The 20,839-nt window shown below is 47.8% G+C and overlaps 1 protein-coding gene across 1 annotated transcript in view; it reads right to left on the reverse strand.

Moving 5' to 3' along the window:
- Positions 1-18,143, reverse strand: part of LOC138663059 (tRNA (32-2'-O)-methyltransferase regulator THADA-like) — a 153,431-nt gene extending 135,288 nt beyond the window's left edge. Inside the window, exons 1-3 of the mRNA XM_069749162.1 lie at positions 18,007-18,143; positions 14,644-14,899; positions 14,372-14,458 (exon numbers count right to left, since the gene is read on the reverse strand). Coding sequence (XP_069605263.1) covers positions 14,372-14,458; positions 14,644-14,899; positions 18,007-18,143 — 480 coding nt within the window. The remainder of the gene's footprint in view (positions 1-14,371; positions 14,459-14,643; positions 14,900-18,006) is intronic.
- Positions 18,144-20,839: the final 2,696 nt, after the last annotated feature.

The following is a 20,839-nucleotide window of genomic DNA, read 5'->3' on the forward strand; positions in this document are numbered from 1 at the left end:
CACTTTGCACGAGATTGTGATTTAAACGGGAATCCCCTGGGAATGCGGGCCGCTTCGCAGGAAGGAACTTTCAAGGCCCAACACCCTGGCACGACAGGTACATCGGAGGACGACCCATTATCCCTATCGTGCTGGACGGAATGCCCCTCAACGCTTTGCTGGACACAGGTTCCCAGATTTCATCTATACCGTATATCCTTTATAAGAGGTACTGGGCTGATACAGATATTGATAAAGGGCCCTCTGATGTTGAACTAGATATATGGGCCAGTAATGGTAAGTTGGTGCCGAAACTAGGATTCAGGGAGATGACCATAAAGATTGGTAAAGTAGAATTGAAGAAACAGGGTATAATTGTTGTTGATGTTGACCGGCGGAACTGTGAACCAACTGTATTGATAGGAATGAATGTGTTAGAGAACTGCTTTTCCGAAGTCATTTCTGTCTTACAGCAAATTGCTGAAACTGCCCAATCCTGCCAGCAGAGAGTTCTCCGGAGGGAAATAAAAGTATTGATGTTAAGGCAACAGGTAGAAGTTGCAGGTGGAGAAATCGGCAGTGTGAGGGTAAGTGATTCAACGTCTATTGTAATCCCACCAAAAACAGAAATGCTGGTATGGTGTAGAGCAGCCATTGGTACTAAGGGACGAGATTATCAAGCCTTAATAGAACCAGTGTACACCGACAGCAGGCCCACTATACTCACAGCATGAGGGATAGTCAAGGTACACCGGGGACGAGTGCCGGTACGACTTTTGAACTGTGGAGAGGAAGAGGTCACTTTGCCAAGGTATGCTACAATGGCAAAGCTATATACTGTTGACAACAATGCCATCACAACCATTGAGCCCTTAGAACCAACCTGTCAGGTGGAAGGCAATGGCTCAGATGGAGAAATGGAGGATTGGTGCCAACAGCTACACGTGGGCATAAATTCAACACCTACCCATCAAAAACAAGGGGTGTATAGGCTAGTGACGGAATATGAACAAGTCTTCAGTAAACACCCATTGGACTTCGGACGGATAGAAGGGGTAGAACACACAATCCCCACAGGTGACCATCCCCCAATAAAAGAAAGATATAGACCCATACCGCCCGCTCACTATCAATGTGCAAAAGATATGCTGAGGGAAATGAAACAGGCCGGGGTAATAAGAGACAGCTGTAGCCCCTGGGCGGCCCCTCTAGTGCTTGTCAAAAAAAAGGACGGAACCATGAGAATGTGCGTAGACTACCGGCGGATTAATAACATCACCCATAAAGACGCCTACCCCTTGCCTAGGATAGAAGAGTCCTTGACTGCTTTGAAATCTGCTAATTATTTTTCCACCTTAGACTTAACAAGCGGGTATTGGCAAGTCCCTGTGGCTGAGAGAGATAAGGAAAAGACGGCATTCACCACACCAATGGGTCTATGTGAATTTAATCGCATGCCATTCGGACTCTGCAACGCATCCGGTACCTTCCAGCGGCTGATGGAATGCTGCCTCGGACACAAGAACTTCGAGACCGTCCTCCTGTACCTAGATGATGTGATCGTCTACTCAAAGACTTATGAACAACACTTAATAGACCTGGCAGAAGTGTTCGAAGCCTTATCCAGGTATGGCATGAAAATCAAGCCATCCAAATGTCACCTTCTCAAGCCAAAGGTACAGTACCTGGGACACATCGTGAGTTCGGAGGGAGTAGCACCGGATCCCGAGAAAATAAGCGCCATAAGGGATTGGCCAAGACCTACCAACGCAAAAGAAGTGAGGCAATTCCTGGGATTGGTGGTTTACTATCGCAGATTTATAAAAGGATTTACCAAATTGGCAGCACCCTTGCAAGACGCCTTGGTAGGGCAGACGAAGAAGCCTTCAAACCGAAACCCTCCTTTTCAGTGGAACGATGAAAGGGAAGACTCCTTTGAACAACTAAAGAAGGCACTAACCGGAGAAGAGGTTCTGGCATACCCAGATTACCATCAACCTTTCATCCTCTACACCGATGCCAGTAATGTGGGACTAGGAGCGGTGCTGTCACAAAAGCAAGAAGGTCGGGAGAAAGTCATCGCCTTTGCAAGTAGAAAGCTCCGGCCTACTGAAAGAAATCCAGAAAATTATAGCTCCTTCAAATTGGAACTACTGGCAGTAGTTTGGGCTGTGACTGAACGTTTCAAACACTATCTGGCTGCTGCAGAATTTATTGTCTATACTGACAACAATCCGTTGACCCACCTGGACACAGCCAAATTAGGTGCGTTAGAACAGCGATGGATAGCCCGGTTATCTAATTACAACTTCAAGATCAAGTATCGAGCAGGTCGCAAGAATGGAAATGCCGATGCCCTATCCCGGATGCCACACTTGAGAGATGTAGAAGAAGAAACAGGGGAGCTTGGAGAAATTGAACTACCAGCCTTCCATCATCCCAAGGCAAAACATCATCAGTCAAGTACCTATCAGAAACAACAAGAGGTGAATTTTAATCCGTTAGCACACCATAGATGGGCTGACACCCAAGACAGCAATCCGGCTGTGAAGTTGGTGAAGGAACTGTTAACTGAGCAAAGTGCATATCCCGATGAGGATGCCCCAGAAGAGACGCATCAACTCTGGAAAGAGAGAGGCAAAATGTTCCTGTATCAAGGGAAGCTCTGTAGAAGGTACACCAATCCGAAAACACATGAATTGGTTTGGCAGATTATCGTGCCTAAACAAGATGTCAAGATGGTCCTCGAAGCTTACCATAATGGTGCTGGTCACTTCGGTTGGAAAAAGTTAGAAGTACTTCTAAGAGAAAGATTTTATTGGGTCGGGATGAGAAAATCAATCGAACAGTGGTGCAGAAATTGTGGCCCGTGCAACCTCAGAAGAAATGATCAAAAGAACCAAAGAGCACCACTGCAGCCCATAATCACCAAACAACCACTTGAACTTGTAGCCATGGACCACGTGAAGTTGACACCAAGCCGGTCCGGCTATGTCTATGCCTTGACCATCGTGGACCATTATTCACGCTTCTTGGTAGTAGTACCCGTAAAAGATCTGACAGCAAAAACAGCAGCCAAAGCGTTCCAAACGTACTTTTGTAGACCCCATGGATATCCGGAACAGGTTCTCACCGACCAAGGTACAGCCTTTGAATCAGAGATCTTCAGAGAATTCTGTAATATGTATGGTTGCAAAAAGATCCGGACGACGGCCTATCATCCACAAACAAACGGCTTATGCGAGAAGATGAACCATATTGTAATAGACCTACTAAAGACTTTACCTGAGACAGAAAGGAATCAATGGCCAGAGAAATTGCCTGACTTGGTGGATCTGTATAATCATGTCCCGGTGAGCTCCACCAACTGCACCCCAGCTTACCTTATGCGTGCAAGACCCGGCCAATTACCAATTGATCTAGAAATGGGAATTCTGAAACCAGACGCAGAAGTTCAAGACTCCAATTGGGATATCATACGGCAAAAGCAGTATCGCCAAGTGCAAGAGAGTGTGGAAAGAAGCCTTCAGCAAACTAGAGAAAGACAAGAGCGAACTTTCAACCAGAATGCTCTAGCGACCCCATTAAGACCGGGTGACCAAGTGCTCAAGAGAAATCGTCGAACCAATAAACTAGACAATCAGTGGGAAGCCGTACCCTACACAGTTTTACCAACAAGAATGGATAATCCTAAAATGTGTCTCATTAGCAAAAACGGAGGCTTAACATCTGTACTAGTGTCAAGAGACAATCTTAAATTATGTCCGGAAGCATTGAAAGAGCCAGAAGTTGTCCAGCCAGAACCAGAAGTTATTCAACCCATGCAGGTCCAACCAGTAAAGGAAAAAGAAGAGGAAATGTATCACACCTGTATAGGAGACTTTCCCAAAACCCTACTAACATACCATGGTGGAGTAGTGGTTCCCATGGTGGCCTTTTACCCAACACCGAACCCAATACCAGAAGTCCCAAGACAGGAGGAGGCTGACCCCGTACTACAGGAGGTTCCAGGCCAGGAAGAACAGATTCCTGGTCAGAGTAATCCCATTCACGGTGGACTTGCCAACTCCATAGTCGTGGAATTATCTTTAGCAGGGCGGGCAGATACTACATCCGCAGTAGACAGTAGTACTCCACATGAAGAGATACCGCTATTACGTAGATCACAGCGTAGTACCCAGGGTCAATTACCGGCCAGGTATGCAGATTACCAACTATAAAGCTCATAATGTGAATTGTATATATGTTATGCTGTATATAGTTAAACAGAAAATGTAGTATAGTCATTGTTATCAGTCTGCAACGTTTAAGCCCAGTACCTACAGAGACTTGTCTGTATGAACTTCTTGCATATTCTTGAACTTGTTATCAGGCCGGAGGCACTAAATCAAAGCTCCGGAAAGACTGCTTTTTGAACTTTGCTTTTTGCTCTTTTTGAACTTTCTTTAGACTTTCTATTGAGTACCTTCAAGGGTAGAACTGTATTAATGGACGCTATTTGAAGTGACTTTTTACAGAACTCTATTTTTGTTTCCTTGAGTGGTTTTTTTGTAACTTTTCATTTTTAAGACTCTGTACATATTAATTGTTATTTCAAAATGTTATCATCCCACAGTCCCGGAGTACTGTTCTTCACTAAGGGGGAATGTGGCACCCCTAGGGGTATTTGCCACAAAAATAGTTACTGACACTAAACACAAATATTAAGATAGCAAAACTGCACTACCACCTCCGGCCAGAAGGGGGAGCTCCAGAGACTCCCCTTAATCCATTCTGGTCTGAGAGAAGAAATGGCAGTTGGGCTAAGGAGCTGATAGTGAGAGGTCATACAGTTGAATATCTAACAGCCCTGTGACTGTTACCAGGCCTAAATCACCGGCCTGAGGAGAAGAGGGATAGAGAAAAAGGACATTGTGAGAACCGGGTAGCATTAATCACTACCCAGAACAGGCGCAAAGACGGATACCGGATCCGTGGCTGTATTCATTATATATAATACAGCAACCGGAAAAACGTGAGGTGATATCAGCTCACTAGGGCCGGACGCAGCAACAGATACAGAGTTCAGCGGTACTCCCAGAGGGGGTAAGCCGATAAAAGGACTCGGGTTGCCCGTCGAACCAGGACCCGGAGGGGACAGATTGGGCCGGCAGCCAGTTCACATACAGCAGCAGGGCCACACAGAAATTGCGCACAATAAGAGGCGAAGACCCCGGCAGGGTCAAAGTAACTCAGAGTTCCCATACAGACTCCGGTGACAGGACTGGTTGTAAATCCCTTTATGTTAAAGTAAACTGGTTAAACGTTTCAGTGCTTCAGTCTTTCATTTGGACAATAGCCATCTATCCAGGATCGGGATCGTCACCGCTGGGAGAACCTGCTGCTGATCAAGTAAGTGCCTGTCCCCTCACGATACCCCTTACACTGTGCATTGCCTGAGGCCACAGCACCGGGTCAAGCCACCCGTGACATCCCCCTCAAGAGACAGACTCCATTGGTCCGGTGCTGGGTATCCCGGTCTCCTGGGCGTCACATAAAGGTTGCGGCGCACGTAGTGCGTCGCGGCAAATTTTGGGCCACGCCTCTGACCACACCCATTTCACAACTAATCACACCCATATCCAAGTCCCAACCACACCCATTCAGCACTGCTGATCACACTGTTTCCTATACAATAATTAAAACCAAAAAAATATGGCCACACAGTGCTCCATACTGTATAATGGCTACGCAGTGCTCCACATACTGTATAATGGCCCTACATGATGCTCCATACTGTATAATGACCTCACATGATGCTCAATACTGTATAATGGCCGCACATGATGCTCAATAGTGTATAATGGCCCTACATGATGCTCCATACTGTATAATGACCGCACATGATGCTCAATACTGTATAATGACCGCACATGATGCTCCATACTGTATAATGACCTCACATGATGCTCAATACTGTATAATGGCCACACATGATGCTCAATACTGTATAATGACCGCACATGATGCTCAATACTGTATAATGGCCCCACATGATACTCAATACTGTATAATGGCCGCACATGATGATCCATACTGTATAATGACCGCACATGATGCTCCATACTGTATAATGGCCGCACATGATGCTCCATACTGTATAATGGCCATACATGATGCTCCATACTGTATAATGACCGCACATGATGCTCCATACTGTATAATGACCTCACATGATGCTCCATACTGTATAATGGCCACACATGATGCGCCATACTGTACAATGACCGCACAGGATGCTCCATACTGTATAATGGCCACACATGATGCTCCATACTGTATAATGGCCGCACATGATGCTCCATACTGTATAATGGCCACACATGATGCTCCATACTGTATAATGGGCACACATGATGCTCCATACTGTATAATAGCCAGCCACACATGATGCTCAATACTGTATAATGGCCACATATGATGCTCCATACTGTATAATAACCGCACATGATGCTCCATACTGTATAATGGCCACACATGATGCTCAATACTGTATAATGGCCACACAGTGCTCCATACTGTATAATGGGCACACATGATGCTCCATACTGTATAATGGCCGCACATGATGCTCCATACTGTATAATGGCCACACATGATGCTCCATACTGTATAATGGGCACACATGATGCTCCATACTGTATAATAGCCAGCCACACATGATGCTCAATACTGTATAATGGCCACATATGATGCTCCATACTGTATAATAACCGCACATGATGCTCAATACTGTATAATGGCCACACAGTGCTCCATACTGTATAATGGGCACACATGATGCTCCAAAGTGTATGATGGCCACACAGTGCTCCATACTGTATAAAGGCCACACATGATGCTCCATACTGTATAATGGCCACACATGATGCTCCATACTGTATAATAACCGTCCATGATGCTCAATACTGTAAAATGGCCACACATGATGCTCCATACTGTATAATAACCGCACATGATGCTCCATACTGTATAATGGCCACACATGATGCTCAATACTGTATAATGGCCACACAGTGCTCCATACTCTATAATGGGCACACATGATGCTCCATACTGTATGATGGCCACACAGTGCTCCATACTGTATAAAGGCCACACATGATGCTCCATACTGTATGATGGCCACATATGATGCTCAATACTGTATAATGACCACATATGATGCTCCATGCATACTGTATAATGGCCAACCCCCCCCCCCCCCCATCATGTATGCATGGCTCATCTCCCCCTCCCTGTATGCATAGGTGGCTCATCTCCCCCTCCCTGTATGCATGGGTGGCTCAGGCACTGGCTCATCTCCCATCCCCCCCCTTGTATGCGTGGCCCATCTCCCCCTCCCTGTATGCATGGGTGGCTCAGCACTGGCTCATCCCCCCCTATGCGTGGCACTTCCACCCCCCCCCCTATGCGTGGCTCATCTCCCCCTCCCTGCTGTATGTATGCAGCATGGGTGGCGCATGGGTGGCTCAGCACTGGCTCATTCCACCCCCCCCCCCTATGCGTGCAATGGCTCATCTCCCATCCCATCCCCCCCGGGCCGGCCCCGGGCCCCGCCGTATGCTTGGCTGGCTCGTCATCACCCCCCCTGGCCCCTGCCCTGGGCGCGTGGGGGTGGCTCCATCATCGGCTCCCCGACGCGACGCTCCCATCTTGTATGGCTCGTCGGCTCCCCGTCCACCACGGTCCTCCTTCATCCTCCCCGGCTCCCCCCGTCCTCCCTGGCGCTGTCATCATTAAGTTACCTCACTGTACACCGCGGACCGCGGCCGTGCAGAAGAACGGAATCCAGGCTCCACCACCTCTGTGCTCTGTCCCACTCCCTGCGCAGCAATGTCCCTATTTTGCCCCGCCCCCTTATCCCCCCCGGCGCCACCGCTGATGCCTCCTTGCTGGCCCAGCCCCCCCCCCTTGAAGACATGCGGACAGTATTGTTGACTATGACATACTCACCTCACCTGCTCCAGCGGTGCCGGCTGGTCTGCTCTCAGCGACTGCAACTCGCCCTGTGAGCGCCGCGGTCAGATGGTGCCGCCTGATTAAGGTGATGAATATGCATGGAGGGGGGGGGGGATAAGGGGGCGGGGCCAAACCGGACTTTATAATAATAATAATAAAAAAAACCTGCTCAGGTGCCGCCCCCCCTGCATTGCCCCGCCCTAGGCACGTGCCCTCGAGTGCCTAGTGGCAAATACGGCCCTGTGTGAAAGTAGCCTAAGTCACTGCCGATAGTGTCTGCATTAGTCATACTCACCAATGGGGGAGGCAGCACGAAAAGTGCCTAGGGCAGCAGAAACTCTAAATACGGCCCTGGAGACAAGACTATCTTGTAAGAAAGACGAGCGGATCAACAGTAGGGGACTCTACTATCATGGTATGGACTAAAGGGATAAAGAATATCTACCTGCTTACTTCCCAGGAAGAGTTTTTCATGGTTTTCCCAGTGTCTAGACATGATTGTCTCAAATTTCCTGTGGTTGGGGAAGGTCCGGGAAGGATGTTTCACTCGTTTGAAGGAAACGCCGGGCTCCTGCGTAGGGACCTCCTCCTTCAGATTAATAGTTTGGCTAATTGACACGATAAGGCTATCGACCATATCCTGCATTTTTGAGACCTGGTCCGTATCAGACTCAGACTGTGAATCCACATCCGACCCAAAAAGCGCCTCTGAGGAGGAGGCATGGGATAAGGAATGCATACTGGAGGATGCAGAGGGACCCGGGGAACTGGAGGAGGAACTGGAAAGAGCCCACTTCCTTGACTGTAACCGATCTATCTCTGTGAAGGTCGTGGTCAGGTGCGTGCGAATCACTGTGAAAGGCGTTCGGAGCATTAATGGCAATGGATAAGTGCGGAAGTCGCTCTAGGACCTGGACTAGAGACTGTGATACTTTTGTCAGGTCGGAGACCGACTGTGACATAGCAATGGCCCACTCCGGAGGAAGGGGTGTGCTCTCATCCCGGGTGTCAGGGGGCTCCTGTGGGACAGGCACAGTAGAAGGGCTACAGGACTGCCAGACAGGAAAAGGCTGGCATGAAGACCACTTTCTTTTACAGAGGGTACAGGTGTAATGAATCCCAGTAAGCTTAGAGGGGCAAAAAGAGGCCTCTCTAGGGCTGGGCAAAAGTCAAGCCTTGGTAATACTGCTGAGAAGGGTTATATATGTGATAAGGGAGAGGGAAGAGCCTACCCGATGTCAGTAACGATCAGCAGATAACTGTGTGGCTGTCTGTGTCCCCCTGTGGCAGATGTCTACAGGTTAGAAGAGGTCTGATGCCAAAGGCGCAGGAAAGGTGCAGATAAAAGTGGTGCCTCAAGCAGGATTACAAACTCCTGAGGCACAAGTTCCGAAATAGCTGTGCTACAGCAAGCACGATGCACTTGAGAAGCTGAAAGTACCCCTCTCATTGGCTGAATCGCCGGGGGCGTGTACCGGCAGGGAGACGTAGCTCCGTGATAGGAGCAAAAGCGCGCTGAGAAGACGGAAGCTGCGAAGTGGGGGGCATGGCCAGATCTGAGCAGGAGAGAAGGGGAGACCTCCTATTGGTCTGAAAGGAGTGCGCAATTTAAACACGTGGTGGTGAGTGGCCGGGAGAGCCAGTGAGGAGGCTCGGCCAGGAAAAAAGGGGATTGGCCCACAAAGTATGAGACCAGCCAAGAGAAATGGCCGTGGTTGTGCGAGGATTACTGCACTAAAGCCGCCCTGTCTCATGTGGTGGTCAGATGAAGGGGCGGTAATGATTTTTAGACCTGCCGTGAGCAGCTGCGAGGAGGGAAACATACATACCTGCAGGGTGTCTCGGGCCCTTTTCACAGATGAGGATGCCTTCAGGAGCCCTCTGGTGGATAAGGGTCACTGGTATGAGAGATCCTCCTTCCCACATCATCTCCAAATGGTGCAGAAGACGGCGTCAACCCCTTACAAGAAGGGGGAAGGCCACCACTGGTGACCACCGTCTTCCTCCCAGCCCTCTCTGAGGAGAGGGGTGGGGAACAGGCTAGGACCGTCGACCGGGAATCACCCTGAAGCACCCATAAAGGTGACAGGGGATTTAGTCCTGCCCTGCAGGCCAGAGAGTGGGCGATGTGGATGACACCACACTGCTCTCACGGTCGCATAAGTACGGGAAAACAGGGTCAGAATCTACACCCTGTTTTCCTAAGAAAAAAGGAACCCAAAAGACAAAGGAATTTAATTAATAAAAACACGACAGGAAACCTGAAAAGAAAAATGCAGATCTGGGATCAGATCCAGGTCCGCCTCCTACAGACACTAATATTATACTGAGGTGATTTGTGCCTGTCGGTGGGTGTATACAGCTGAGGAGGAGTTATTTTCCTTTTTTTTGCCTAGTGTCAGCCAACTAGCGACAGCAGCATACACCCATGGTTACCTGTGTCCCCAAATGAAGCGATAAAGAAATAGAACTTTTTGGTATCAACTTCACTAGCTGTGTTTGGAGGAAGAAGAAGGATGAGTACAACCCCGAGAATACCGTCCCAACCGTGAAGCATGGTGGGGGAAAACATCATATTTTGGGGGTGCTTTTCTGCAAAGGGGACAGGACGACTGACCTGTATTGAAAGAAGGATGCATGGGGTCTTGTATCATGAGATTTTGGTCAAAATCCTCCTTCCCACAGTGAGAACATTGAAGATGGGTTGTGGCTGGGTCTTCCAGCATGACAATGACCCAAAACACACAGACAGGGCAACTAAGGTCTGGCTCCATAAGAAGCATTTCAAGGTCCTAGAGTGGCTTAGCAAGTCTCCAGACCTGCACCCAATAGAAAATCTTTGGAGGGAGCTGAAACTTAATGTTGCCCGGTGACAGCCCCGAAACCTGTAAGATCTGGAGAAGATCTATATGGAAGAGTGGGCCAAAATCACTGCTTGATTGTGTACAAACTTGGTCAAGAACTACAGGAAACATCTGACCTCTGTAATTACAAACAGACGTTTCTGTACCAAATATGAAGTTCTGTTTTTCTATTGTATCAAATACTTATTTCATGGACTAAAATGCAAATTAATTGTGCAAAAATCATACAATGTGATTTTCTGGATTTTTTTTTTATTATGTCTTTCACAGTTGAAGTGTACCTACGATAAAAATTACAGACAGTTCCATTCTTTGTAGGTGGGCAAACTAGCAAAATCAGCAGTGTATCAAATACTTATTTTCCCCACTGTATATGGAGATGTACTGGTGTATAGAAATTAATATCTATATACCAGTACAATATGCCTGTAAAAGAGGAAAACGATTTAGATATTTAAGCAGAGGAAATCACCCTATACTCAGTAGTGTATCCTGTTCCTTACTGCTAACGTTTCTACCTGCCATGCTACAGAAGCAGAAAACAAGGCTAACAAGCCAAGAACGACCAAAAGAGCCCATATAGTATATAAAAATGAAAATTCTTTATTAATAGAAAATAACATAGACAAAATGGCTATCAGGATGGGAGATAGTATGCTAAAAAAGTAACCCAAAGATAACAATGATAAAAAACGAAACGGTGTGCGTACATACCAGAAGTATCCCACATATAATACAAAATATGTAATAATACACTCCCCATTAATTGTCCACGGTGTAGGAGAAGTTACCTAGATGAAATTATGTATCCTCAGGTGAAATGAGAGGTACTCCAAGGATAGTGAGCACATGGTAACTCAAAAAACCTAAAATTAGGCTATAAATAAGAGGATACCAGATTGACAATACCTTACTTCAGCTGGCAACAGATGTGGGGACTCCTGGGATGTGCGCACACACCCCAACGCACGTTTCGGATGTTAACCTTCCTCAGGGGGCATGTTTAATGGCGCTACGCAGTGGCTAATGGCAGTAGCGCCATTAAACATGCCCCCTGAGGAAGGTTAACATCCGAAACGTGCGTTGGGGTGTGTGCGCACATCCCAGGAGTCCCCACATCTGTTGCCAGCTGAAGTAAGGTATTGTCAATCTGGTATCCTCTTATTTATAGCCTAATTTTAGGTTTTTTGAGTTACCATGTGCTCACTATCCTTGGAGTACCTCTCATTTCACCTGAGGATACATAATTTCATCTAGGTAACTTCTCCTACACCGTGGACAATTAATGGGGAGTGTATTATTACATATTTTGTATTATATGTGGGATACTTCTGGTATGTATGCACACCGTTTCGTTTTTTATCATTGTTATCTTTGGGTTACTTTTTTAGCATACTATCTCCCATCCTGATAGCCATTTTGTCTATGTTATTTTCTATTAATAAAGAATTTTCATTTTTATATACTATATGGGCTCTTTTGGTCGTTCTTCTTGGCTTGTTAGCCTTGTTTTCTGCTTTCGTATTGTATTAGCGACTAGCCCTTACTGTGTAGTCCGTGGTGTGCAGCTGGCTATCCATTATGGTTGACCTCTTCTAAACATTGAGATATCTATAGGACGTCATGCTGACTGCTTTTGCGAGTATTTTTCTCTGTTCTGCCATGCTACAGGTTGTAAGTTTAAAACTGGGGAAAGATCACACTTCATGAAAAAAACAAATGATTAATAAACTATGTATGAAGACATATAATGAGCACTGACAGATGCGGAGGTGCTTCTCCCCATTGCCAGAGGAGGCATATGTGTCCCAAATCTGTATATTATAAAATATGTTAAAGGGAATGTATCCCAAGAAGATCATTTTAAAAACAACTGCATTCTATCTAAAGAAGAAAACCTTCACTTTACTGAGTAGAGCACACAGTAGGCTGGCGCAGACATATCCAGTTTTCTACAGCTAAGTATTCATTAGACAGCATCACACAGCATAACTTTTAATTTCACTAGTCAGTATGGTCATCTCATTATCATCAGAGGCCTAAAGGTTTTTTTTTACTACAGGAAAAAGTGGCCTGCTCTCTTTTCAGAAACAGTGCCACATCAGTCGAGGCGCTCTGTCAAGTAATGTAGCTCATCACTATTCAAGTCAAAAGAGCTAAAGTGCAAAAGTAGATCCAGCACATGGACAATTCAAGTGCTGTTTCTTTAAATAACAGATCCAATCAATTACAGCAAGCAAGCCTAAGTAAGATGGGAAGCAGCAGTATATACATCTCCCCGTCACTTAATTTTTTTGCAGTAGTGTCTTACCTACTCATGATTATATTAGACCGGTTACACACGTCCATGAAACAGAAACTGTGCTCAGGCCGGAAGATATGACCTGATTGCCAAGTCTCCGGATCGGAGATAACTGGGTCACGTATGCCTGGTCGGGCACCGGGTGTCGGGTCTTCTGATCTGAACACCGTTCACGTTTAATGCAAGTGTGAAACCAGCCTTAGTCTATTGACATTTTTCTATTACTTAAAGGGAACCTGTCACCCCGTTTTTTCAGATTGAGATAAAAATACTGTTAAATAGGGCCTGCGCTGTGCGTTACAATAGTGTATGTAGTGTACCCTGATTCCTCACCTATGCTGCGAAATACATTACCAAAGTCGCCGTTTTCGCCTGTCAATCAGGCTGGTCAGGTCAGGTGGGCGTGGTGACATCGCTGTTTCTTCCCCAGCTTTCCGTTGGTGGCGTAGTGGTGTGCGCATGTCCAAGTGCCGAATCCACTGCGCGCAGGTGAAGAAAAAGCGCGCGATCTGCGCTATTACCCCCTGTCATCAGTGGGGGTGGCCATCTTCCTGAGGCCGCGCGTGCGCAGATGGAGTGCTCTGCTGCACCGGGCTTCAGGAAAATGGCCGCGGGATGTCGCGCGTGCGCAGATGGAGATCGCGGCGGCCATTTTCCTGAAGTCGACTCGGCTTTGGGAAAATGGCCGCCGCGATCTCCATCTGCGCACACGCGGCATCCCGCGGCCATTTTCCTGAAGCCCCGTGCAGCAGAGCACTCCATCTGCGCACGCGCGGCCTCAGGAAGATGGCCGCCCCCACCGATGACAAGGGTAATAGCGCAGATCGCGCGCTGTTTCTTCACCTGCGCGCAGTGGATTCGGCACTTGGACATGCGCACACCACTACGCCACCAACGGAAAGCTGGGGAAGAAACAGCGATGTCACCACGCCCACCTGACCTGACCAGCCTGATTGACAGGCGAAAACGGCGACTTTGGTAATGTATTTCGCAGCATAGGTGGGGAATCAGGGTACACTACATACACTATTGTAACACACAGCGCAGGCCCTATTTAACAGTATTTTTATCTCAATCTGAAAAAACGGGGTGATAGGTTCCCTTTAACTTCTATTCACTGTAGCTGCCATAGAACAGCTACAAATTACAAAAGTAACAAAGTGCAATCAATCAATTTCCACTCTGAGAAATATGAACATATGTGTATTAGGTCTACTTTTCTCACCTCTTTACCCTGTAACAAGCAAGACAAAAACCATTCTTGGTGCTGTGCCACAAGATTTGGTCGAAGCTGAGAAATCATTGCCAGTAGCTGAGGAAAACAGGAGAGATGAAATCAGATACACCAGACAATATTTAATTTCTTAAACTAATAAATGGAGAATCATTTCTTATGCAGACAATAGTATGGGAAGATCTAATCTAATCATGTAAACAAAAATCTGTAAACTCCAATAGATATGTAGAAATATTATGCACAGCGTTCACTAAATTCACCTTTTCAAGCTTCAGGAAAAGACTGGAAGAGCTGCTACAAGCCATCTGAGTGGAGAGGATATAGTGGAGTAAAGGAAGAAGTTCGTCATCAGGAAGGTTTTCCAAAACCTGAACTGCAGCTTTTAATACCTGAACAGCCTCCTCTAGATGCTTCTCTTTACATCGTTTCACTGATGACCTGTACGATGGAAAGATGTAAAGAGAAGGCGATAGGAAGGAGACATCAGATTGGTGAAAACAGGGGAACTGATTATGTCTGGACGACACACAGACTGAGAGAGAATTAAAAAAATTCATAATCTCTGGTTGAAGTATGAACAAATCAAAGTTGCTTGCATGAGCCAAAGGGAATCTGTGATATTCAGGTGTGGGATACTTCATGCCTATGGGAACACATTTTGTTGATAACCTTCCATCTAGGGACAATTTTGTTCTAATCGCTGCAACTTAGGCCTTTAACAGGATTTACATTTGACTTATGAGAAAGCATACTATGTATATTTGACAATTTAACTCAGGCATGTTATTGTTCAAGCTTATAATAAGCTGAATACCAGAATTATAGTCCTACTTGCATACAGGATATTGCCTATTAATGCTGGCAGTGACAGTCTTACACAGCTCTGGCAAAAATAAAGAGACCACTGCAAAATGTCCAGTTTGTCTGATTTTTCTCTTTATAGGTATATTTTTGAGTAAAATGTAAATTGTTCTTTTATTCTATAAATTTCTGACAACAGGTCTCCGAATTTCCAAGCAATCATTTTGTTTTCTGAAAAGAATAAAGTCAAAATTAAAAAAACAACCCAGTGCTTTCAGACCTCAAATAATGCAAAGAAAACAAGTTCATAATCATTTAGAAACAACAATACTAATGCTTTAACTCAGGAAGAGTTCAGAAATCAATATTTTGTGGAATAACCATGAATGCTAATCACAGCTTTCATGCGCTTGGCATGCTTTCCACCAGTCTTTCACATTGCTCCTGGCGCAAAAATGTAAGCATTTCTTCTTTGTTTGATGACTTGTGACTGTCCATCATCCTCTTGATTACATTCCAGAGGTTTTCAATGGGGTTCAGGTCTGGAGATTGGGCTGCCCCTCACAGGGTTTTGATGTGGTGGTCTCTTAATTTTAGCCAGAGCTGTATATACAGTAACGGCTGGCCAATATTAGCCGTCATATGTAGGGTGTAATCGGGTATACTAGGGCTAGTTCATGTGGAGAAATGGCACAATTTGCATGTTTTTAGAGTGCCAAACTCTATGACCAGGCAGGGGAAACTAGATGTTTATAGGGTTATTTCCCCCATATTACATCCCCGCCCCCCTCTTTTCTCTTTCCCCTTTGGCTGATATTGAAAGATCCTGCAAACAATATACTATTTTTTTGCCAACTGCCTTTTTCAAGTAATTTAGGGATGGTAAGAAACTATGGTTTTTATCTCTTTTTCTTTCTTAAGATTTTAAAAGTGATGAACAAACGTAAAGTTTTTATGTAGTGGCATTTCTGTAAACCATATGCTTGAGCCAAAAAAAAGGAAAAAAACAATATAAATGTACGGTACTTTAATATAAGTTGGTGTGCATGCAGAATTTTGATTAAAAGAAAGTAGAAGCCAGCCCACTACGTCACGGTGACCCTATTCACCTCTAGTATTTAAACCTTACCATATGTCTAATGACGTAATTGAGAAGAAGGGCTGAGAAGGACCAAGGCCCCGGCTACGTCATTAGGCATATAGTAAGGTTTTAATACTACAGGTGACTGTCCCGAATACGATGTTTTTTTTAAATCAAAATTATGTTAACCAAGTACTCTACATTATTTTTCATGCTCTATTGATATTTATTTACTGCAGGGTACTTGCTCATCGGGTTTTTATTTTAGCTTTTTGTTGCTTAGTGGCCGGTGTGAACATGCACCTTCATGCTACTTGATTACCAACTTATATTCTAGTTCATCTCTTTAGGTTTTTGCGCTCTGTGCAAATAAGGCTACTTTCACACTAGCGTCGGTACGGGGCCGTCGCCATGCGTCGGCCCGACGCAAACTCTTTCAAAGGCAAGTCCAACAATAACATAAAATGGTCAGCCCTTTCCTTCATTACTGAGAAATCAGTGTTTGAATTGAAATTCAAATGAGGCTGAAGAACTATTTGTAGATCTGAAGCCCCCATCACTCCAGCTCTATTCCCCACCCCGTGCAAGCATCCCCTTTGCCTGAAGTCACACAGAACTAAGGCTATAAGTTAAAGGGACACTGTCACCTGAATTTGGAGGGAACAATCTTCAGCCATGGAGGCGGGGTTTTTGGGTGTTTGATTCACCCTTTCCTTACCCGCTGGCTGCATGCTGGCTGCAATATTGGATTGAAGTTCATTCTCTGTCCTCCGTAGTACATGCCTGCACAAGGGAATCTTGTCTTGCACAGGCATGTACTACGGAGGACAGAGAATGAACTTCAATCCAATATTGCAGCCAGCATGCAGCCAGCGGGTAAGGAAAGGGTGAATCAAACACCCAAAAACCCCGCCTCCATGGCTGAAGATTGTTCCCTCCAAATTCAGGTGACAGTGTCCCTTTAAGGCTACTTTCACACTTGCGTCGGTACGGGGCAGTCGCCATGCGTCGGCCCAACGTACCGATGCACGTTGTGAAAGAAATGCACAACGGGGGCAGCGGATGCAGTTTTTCAACACATCCGCTGCCCCATTGTGATGTCTGGGGAGGAGGGGTGGAGTTTCGGCCGCGACACACACAAAAACGTTACATGGAACTTTTTTTGTGCCGACAGTCCGCCACAACACGACGCATCCGTCGCACGATGGATGCGACGTGTGGCAATACATTGCAATGCGTCGCTAATGCAAGTCTATGGAGAAAAAACGCATCCTGCGGGCAACTTTGCAGGATGCCTTTTTTCCCCAAATCGACGCATTGCGACGTACGTCACACAAACGCAAGTGTGAAAGTAGCCTTAGTCTTTTGTTTACAAGCCTGCAGTGGTGCCATCTTGTCTACAATGCATAACTACTGAAGCCAATCACTGGGCTCGATGATGCCGAGGTAAACAGTACGATATAACTGAGTGATTGGCTGCAGACGTGATATGACCGCTGCAGCCCTCTAAAGATAAGCCATTGGAGCAACATGGGCTTGTGATGTCGGAATTGTATGGACTTTAGAATGTAATACTTATTTTATTTTAAAGCACAACCAGTGCCGGGTCCATTTTTTTTTTTATTACCCTGGGCAACCTCTTTGAGGCAAAACAAAGAATTATATTCCATATTAAGAGTTTTCCACTACCGGGCCACCCCAGACCAAGGCCCTAACTATAAGAAAACCAATGTATTTTCACCTGCGGCAGTGGTGCTGCTGTTTCCGGAGAGAGATGTGACTTGTGTCATGTGCAGGATGCAGTTCATCAAATGTGATCAGGGTGGAAATCCCTTCTGGTAAAATAGTGGAGACCGCAGCCGACACGTGACAAGTCATGTTGCTCTCCGGGAACAGCGGCGCTGACTGTGCTGAAATGGCGCTGACTGTGCTGAAATGGCGCCGCTGTGGGTATGAATATACATTGCATCTCGTTTAGTGAGGGTCCTGGACTGATTAATGAGGAAATGTCCATTAGTGGAAAACTGCTTCATGTGTCAGTGTGAGAGAAGGAAGAGGAGGCTGAGGGGTCTGAGCCCACGACCTCTGGTGGAAAGCTGGCTCACACATAATAAGAGAGGAGGCCATGGCAGAGCCCATACTAATGGCGGAGTACACAGGCCCAGTGCAGTAGGCTGGGGCAGAGCCCATACTAATGGCGGAGCACACAGGCCCAGTGCAGCAGGCTGGGGCAGAGCTCATACTAATGGCGGAGTACACAGGCCCAGTGCAGCAGGCTGGGGCAGAGCTCATACTAATGGCGGAGTACACAGGCCCAGTGCAGCAGGCTGGGGCAGAGCTCATACTAATGGCGGAGTACACAGGCCCAGTGCAGCAGGCTGGGGCAGAGCTCATACTAATGGCGGAGCACACAGGCCCAGTGCAGCAGGCTGGGGCAGAGCTCATACTAATGGCGGAGTACACAGGCCCAGTGCAGCAGGCTGGGGCAGAGCTCATACTAATGGCGGAGTACACAGGCTGGGGCAGAGCTCATACTAATGGCGGAGTACACAGGCCCAGTGCAGCAGGCTGGGGCAGAGCTCATACTAATGGCGGAGTACACAGGCCCAGTGCAGCAGGCTGGGGCAGAGCTCATACTAATGGCGGAGTACACAGGCCCAGTGCAGCAGGCTGGGGCAGAGCTCATACTAATGGCGGAGTACACAGGCCCAGTGCAGCAGGCTGGGGCAGAGCTCATACTAATGGCGGAGCACACAGGCCCAGTGCAGCAGGCTGGGGCAGAGCTCATACTAATGGCGGAGCACACAGGCCCAGTGCAGCAGGCTGGGGCAGAGCTCATACTAATGGCGGAGTACACAGGCCCAGTGCAGCAGGCTGGGGCAGAGCTCATACTAATGGCGGAGTACACAGGCCCAGTGCAGCAGGCTGGGGCAGAGCTCATACTAATGGCGGAGTACACAGGCCCAGTGCAGCAGGCTGGGGCAGAGCTCATACTAATGGCGGAGCACACAGGCCCAGTGCAGCAGGCTGGGGCAGAGCTCATACTAATGGCGGAGTACACAGGCCCAGTGCAGCAGGCTGGGGCAGAGCTCATACTAATGGCGGAGTACACAGGCTGGGGCAGAGCTCATACTAATGGCGGAGTACACAGGCCCAGTGCAGCAGGCTGGGGCAGAGCTCATACTAATGGCGGAGTACACAGGCCCAGTGCAGCAGGCTGGGGCAGAGCTCATACTAATGGCGGAGTACACAGGCCCAGTGCAGCAGGCTGGGGCAGAGCTCATACTAATGGCGGAGCACACAGGCCCAGTGCAGCAGGCTGGGGCAGAGCTCATACTAATGGCGGAGCACACAGGCCCAGTGCAGCAGGCTGGGGCAGAGCTCATACTAATGGCGGAGCACACAGGCCCAGTGCAGCAGGCTGGGGCAGAGCTCATACTAATGGCGGAGCACACAGGCCCAGTGCAGCAGGCTGGGGCAGAACCTATACTAATGGCGGAGCACACAGGCCCAGTGCAGCAGGCTGGGGCAGAACCTATACTAATGGCGGAGCACACAGGCCCAGTGCAGCAGGCTGGGGCAGAGCTCATACTAATGGCGGAGCACACAGGCCCAGTGCAGCAGGCTGGGGCAGAGCTCATACTAATGGCGGAGTACACAGGCCCAGTGCAGCAGGCTGGGGCAGAGCTCATACTAATGGCGGAGTACACAGGCCCAGTGCAGCAGGCTGGGGCAGAGCTCATACTAATGGCGGAGTACACAGGCCCAGTGCAGCAGGCTGGGGCAGAGCTCATACTAATGGCGGAGTACACAGGCCCAGTGCAGCAGGCTGGGGCAGAGCTCATACTAATGGCGGAGCACACAGGCCCAGTGCAGCAGGCTGGGGCAGAGCTCATACTAATGGCGGAGTACACAGGCCCAGTGCAGCAGGCTGGGGCAGAGCTCATACTAATGGCGGAGTACACAGGCCCAGTGCAGCAGGCTGGGGCAGAGCTCATACTAATGGCGGAGTACACAGGCCCAGTGCAGCAGGCTGGGGCAGAGCTCATACTAATGGCGGAGCACACAGGCCCAGTGCAGCAGGCTGGGGCAGAGCTCATACTAATGGCGGAGCACACAGGCCCAGTGCAGCAGGCTGGGGCAGAGCTCATACTAATGGCGGAGTACACAGGCCCAGTGCAGCAGGCTGGGGCAGCAGCCATGGCTGTGTCCGGAACCTGTCCGTACACTGCAGCACTACACGAACACTGCCCTGCTGGATGAGCGGGAACATGGCGGTGACACTCACTCGGTGACCTGCCTGAGCGCCACGGCCACTGCACCCAGGGAATGGAGTCCCCGCTCCTGATACAACTGTACACACTGCCCGGGGTCCTGCGGCATTACTCCTGTGTGCGCCATCCTGGGGGCAGCCATCACTGTCACCTCTGACCTCAGCAGCATGAGGATTTCATTGGTAGTAACTATGAGTACGCTGATCATAGCCCCCTCGTGGCGCGGAGGAGAACTGCACCCCTGGATGGGAGACCTGACTCTAGGGCTGCGCATGTCTTGTATCTGTCTGCAGGTGTCAC

The sequence above is a fragment of the Ranitomeya imitator genome, chromosome 1 (assembly GCF_032444005.1).
Source record: "Ranitomeya imitator isolate aRanImi1 chromosome 1, aRanImi1.pri, whole genome shotgun sequence".
Lineage (NCBI taxonomy): Eukaryota > Metazoa > Chordata > Amphibia > Anura > Dendrobatidae > Ranitomeya > Ranitomeya imitator.